We start from the raw sequence: 5,751 nt of genomic DNA, 5'->3' as shown, positions 1-5,751 counted from the left end.
AGATTTGATACCAATTAGTATTTTCGATTATTAATAAGCATATGGAATATCAAAAATGATATTAACAAGAAAAATGTATAAATTGATTAAATGTATAACTGCCATTTTTATTACTTGTTTAATCAATGGTGATGTTTGGGGTAGGGGTTAACATTTAGGTTCATAACTCATGATTTATTGGATAGATTTGCATGATGTTGGTATTAACATGTAGCCTGTAGATTTTCCAGCCATTCAAATTTAAGACTTGTGCAGAAATTGACGTGTCTAAAGGTCAAAAGGTCGTTGACCTCTGTAATGACCTTTTGACCTCTAGCTACGTCAATTTCTGCATGTTTCAAAATGTTTTCAATTTGAATGACTGACCAATCTATAGGCTAAATGTTGATACCAGCATCATACAAATCCATTGACTAAATGAAGAGTTATGAGCATAAATGTTACCCCTACCCCAAAAACTGTTGTTGATTAAAAATTTCTCGGATCATAAACATTGACAATAGTACATAATGCATTTTTTTTTTCTTGTTAACCTCAATTTTTGTATTCCATATGTTAATAACTACAAGAAAAAAAAAATTGTATCAAATACATCCACAGTTAGACATATGACACTGAAGTTTATTGATATTTTATGAAAAAAATTGAACTTTTGACCTCTAGTGACGTTATTAAAATTGTCTGATGAATTTTATTTAAACTGCATATGATTAAGAAACATATATGCTACACATTGCTACCAAAATAATATTGATGGGATTTCTAATTCACAGGTTATGGCATAAATGTTTTTTTTTTTAATTTATTTATTCATTCATAATTCGACAACACAATACAAAAGCAGCAAAACAGCAATATAAATATCAATATAAATACATATTATACAAATACATAAACATACACAAATATACATAAATACACACAAACGTACATAAATACATACACATATACATACATATATATATATATATATATACATATATATATATATATATACATATGTATATATATATATATATATACAAACATACACACATATACATACACACACAGACACACACACATACATACACACACAAATACAAACTCACACAAAAATACAACTTCACGTGCTTCGACTTGATTCCAAAACACTTAAAACATATTATTCTGTTTGTACTTTTCACAGATTCATTTAAACTCAACATAAAATAATATCATATACAGTAGTAATAATGATAATAAATTGCTTAGCGGGGGGGGGGGGTGCATGGTGACCCCCCCCCCCCACTTTCCAGCCCATGGCCTATTATAGGTTGTTGATATTTAAGCCTATTTTATTTTATACTTTTATAAAGGCAAAGTTTAATGGACGATGTATTGTCTTGTCGGAAGTTAAGTGGGATACTCCTGATCTAACACCACAATGTGATGCACCACATTGCTTTAAAATTGGAGCAAAAAGTGGAGGAACCTGTTCGTTCCTCATTAAAAGTCAGGGCACAGCTTGTTTTGCCAGTTGTGTCTCGATAATTTTCATCATCGCAAAGCTGGTCACAAAGAAAGAATTTAAAAGGTATGTGTTTTAAGTAGAACCAAAGAAACTAAAATCACAACTCTCGCGTAGCAAAATTAAAGCGGATATTATAATACGTCTTAAATTTTACGAATTTTCCGCCGTAAGTGGCGCCAATCTCTTTCCAATATTAACAATGTCAGTCTCCCATCGTACGGGACACGATTTTTTATCGAAGTTAAGTTGAGCAAAAGTCATGAATTATTCATTAAGGTAAGTGAAAGCATTACTTGCGCATGCGCAAATTCGTTTCGCCTAAAACTTTCTAGCAACAGTTTACACCTCCGTCGAGTAGTACGCGACGCCCAATTAAATGGGGCTCCGCGTTCAGCGGAAGATGAACAAAAACTTAAGTATACTATAGCCATCATCCATTACGGTGATATAGTTTTGTATATGTGGAGAGTACTATTTTCTCTGTTTCTAGTATCTTAGTAGAACTGCCTACTGAAACTGCTGTTATGTATAGTTTTCCTATGCAGAGATTATTATAATATATCTATTAAAATGACGTAAATTCTCTCCCTACAAAAGAAAACCTCATAACCACCAAAATTTACAAAAACCGGGTTAACACTACATAAATGGAAGTCTATTGCATATTTGCTGCAAATGATTTAACTTAGCCCACGAGGTTAGATGCCATGTCAATGCCATGACGATCGACATCCATGCCACTGAGGGCGCTGGTATAAGGCAATAATTATAATAAATTAAGCTACTGAAAATAGATCAGTTTTTGGTAGTCATTGATGATGCAATCTAATATATTCCATAGTAACGTGCTGTCCATGGTGGTTAGAAGTTTGGAATTTTATATTTTTTTCTCTCTTTTGTGGGGTCTTCTCACCTTTATTTCACCATTTTTTTTTTTTTTGATTTTTAAATTTTTATTATCAATATTAAACATTTTTATTCACTAAGATCGGAATACGGTAATATTGATACCAATTACACAATTAATTATGCATACACTATGACTTTAGCATAAGTAAGACGTCAACTAGATTAACCTTACAATCTAAAGTGTTTAAACTAAACTTTACTACATTGCTGTATATATACTTTTAAATATGTATATATTTTTTTTTCTTGTGTGGTTACCAAACCTTATTCCATTGTTTCTTTTCTTATTATTTTTTTTAAATATTTATAATAATATAATTCTTAATTAATTTAATATACTTTTCAAATACTTTACAATTTAATCCCAATTATTCAAAATTAGTACAATGATAATAATACTAGATAACAAAATAAAACTCATTCAAGTATAACGTTCCATTCATAATTATTTTCTTTTACAAAATTCTTAAATATAATCCATTCATTTTTACAAACTGGCTTACCTAGCTCTGTTAGAATTTTAATTTTTTATATAGCAAATACTGCAATGGAATATATTTCATTTTTTAAATTCTTATATCACAGTGTATTATTATTCTTTAAACGAAGATTGACTATTGTCAAGTTTCTTAAATAGATTGTCTATATTTTCCCATAATATCCTATTTTTTAGACATTCAAAAAACATGTGCTTTTCATCTTCGACTGCTCATGTATCACATGTGTCAGTGTGTTTTAACTTCCATTTATACAATTGCCTATTTGTTGGAGAGATTTTGTTTAACAATTTATAATTTAGTTGTTCATATTTTCTATTTTTTCTTCCTTTATTTTTCTCATCCAGACCTTAGACCAGTTTATTTTTTCTCCAATAAATAGATCCCATTTACTTTCAACATAGGGTGGGATAAACATTTTATCAACAAAACATGAATAAATGTCTTTTGTTTTCATTTTACTTATACTATCATATTCATCAAGAAATCGTCATTGCCTTATACCACTGTAATGTCTTAGACGCACAACCACTCTTTTGCAATAGCTTGTATTAACGAGGCGTATTCACTAAGCCAGTTTCTTTTATCAACTAACTTATTTAAAATAAGTTTGGAATTATATTAGTGTCACAAATTTTAGCGTGATATATTTTGTCTTTATTTTCTAATTTTGGTAGGCCTACAAGGTTACCAGCATAATATTAAAGCAAAATGCAAATTAAGTTTGTATGTCATAATAAAGTAGATAATATATAGTGCTTTTTCCATGAACAATCCTACTTCCATTTACAATGTTGTATTTTTCCAATAATTCTTATTAGCAATAAAGACTATGTTTCTTTTTTTGTTGGTAGGTCTCTGCAGTTTCTTGCAGTTGCATCCCTCATCTATGCAATACTTGCATTCATATCAGCAATCATTCTCGTTGTTTCCCTACATAAAATATGTAATGGATTGACAGAATACTTTAATACTTGCGAAAATGCCCAAAACCCTGATGTATGGAAACACTGGAAAGACGGTGAGGGTGGTAAAAACTTCATCCACCTGTTTAAAGGTGCTCAGGTAATTGTGGGAAATTAATAACTTAAATACACTACTTAATATTCTATATTCATATGCTTATAGTATATAGCCTATCAGGTTATGCAATGCTAAATGAATATATAATATTAATATCGTCAGAATATTTACCAATAAATGGAAGTTTAAAATACATTACTTTGTAAGCATCATCATTATTAACATTAGATTTAGTGTAGTTAGTTACACTATTATCAATATATTGTTTGCAAATTTTATCAATGACATATGAGGGGTAACCATTTCTTAATAGTATTTCTTTTAGATTCGTCAGATCATAATGGAAACCCTTCCAGCTGTTGTTGATTTTATAAATTCTGTCAATAAGTGTTTTGATTAGTCTCAGCTTGCAAGTTTGTGGACAGAAACTACAAAATGCCAAGAGGAGACCAGTGAAAGTACTTTTCCTAAATATCGTTGTTTTAACTTGGCCACCATTTTCTTTATGTATAAGAACGTCTACAAAATTTAGATTATTCAAATTTTCATTTTCCATCGTGAAACTTATATTAGGGTGTCTGGACTCTCTAGCGTCATTTTGGTTATTGAATACACAAAATGTATCATCAACATACCTACGATAATGTAGAATGTTTGGACACTTAGGATCAGAGAGCCATAGTTTTTCATTGGTTCCCATGAATACATCCGCCAGTATGGGGGCTGTAAAGATCCCATACTTACCCCATGTATTTATTCAAAATATTTACCTTTAAACAAAAAATGTGTTCCCGTCCCGACGCGTCGTAGCTAGCAAAAGTAATTTGGTTATGTTTTCTTTAGACATTTTTAAATCTTGGTTGTGACAAATTATGGTGGTTACCATATTGACGTTTGTTATTTTTCCACGCATCAAGGAATTGTGCTGGGTGTAAAGTTTATATGCCATTTCTGGAATCAAGGTTTCCATCGAATTTGGCAGCTTTGGTCTTTGATTACAATAATAACGATAAAAGACTTTTTGTTAATTTTGGACGACAGGAAAGTAGTCTCTATTTCGAGGTGCTCTTTAATTTAGAGGGATCTTTAATTAAAGGGAGACATTTGTGTATAAGGAAAAATGAAAAGTCACATATTAATGTATAATATGTTAACACAATTATAAATAAATTTTTATGCTTCCTTTATTAAACATAAATAAAAATGCATCAAGACAAACAACACAAAATTTACTTTTCCATTACTGCATTACATTTTGTCACATAATCTCCTAATGCTTTTTTATTTTTCAGACCGCATCTTGGATAACGTGCGTTTCTTGGTTCATTGTGTCAATCACCTACGTAATCAAATTGCTGCGGAGTTCCCAAGAAATTCCATTACAGAGATTTGAAAACGAAACAAATGTTGTCACTTAGATCAAAATTACCTATAGGATGTAGATTGGTATAAACCTTGAAAGCTATTGTATGCTATATGTTTTTAGAAAAAGAAAATATGTAAATCAATAATATACTCTTTATATCATTTACATTTTTATGTTATCATTCTTATTATCATTATCGTCAACTTCCTTATTTGTTTTTGTTTTATTTTTGTTTTCTTTAGTTGAGTTCAGCTGTTTAAATTAAATATTAAAATAAATAAACAATGAAAACCTAATTGGCACAGCAAAATGCACAATGATTATACAATTATGTAATTTAGATAAATATTATACTGTATATTGCTTTTATTTACTTTTTTATTTACTTTTATATTACACACACATATATATATATATATTTATATGTATATATATATATATATATATATATATATATTTATATT

The 5,751-nt window shown here is 29.5% G+C and overlaps 1 protein-coding gene across 1 annotated transcript; it reads left to right on the top strand.

The window, feature by feature from the left end:
* Positions 1 to 1,337: 1,337 nt before the first annotated feature.
* On the top strand, positions 1,338 to 5,738 carry LOC117118116 (the record flags this gene model as incomplete). Its single annotated transcript, XM_033262620.1, is given in 3 exon segments — positions 1,338 to 1,555; positions 3,753 to 3,963; positions 5,214 to 5,738. Coding segments are annotated over 3 exon segments (555 nt in total), but the record flags the coding sequence as incomplete, so codon positions are not given.
* Positions 5,739 to 5,751: the final 13 nt, after the last annotated feature.

This window comes from Anneissia japonica, unplaced genomic scaffold (genome assembly GCF_011630105.1).
Source record: "Anneissia japonica isolate Jap-2015-1 unplaced genomic scaffold, ASM1163010v1 scaffold2178_len17293_cov124, whole genome shotgun sequence".
Taxonomy (NCBI): Eukaryota; Metazoa; Echinodermata; class Crinoidea; order Comatulida; family Comatulidae; genus Anneissia; species Anneissia japonica.
This window is presented reverse-complemented; position numbering and strand designations above follow the sequence as displayed.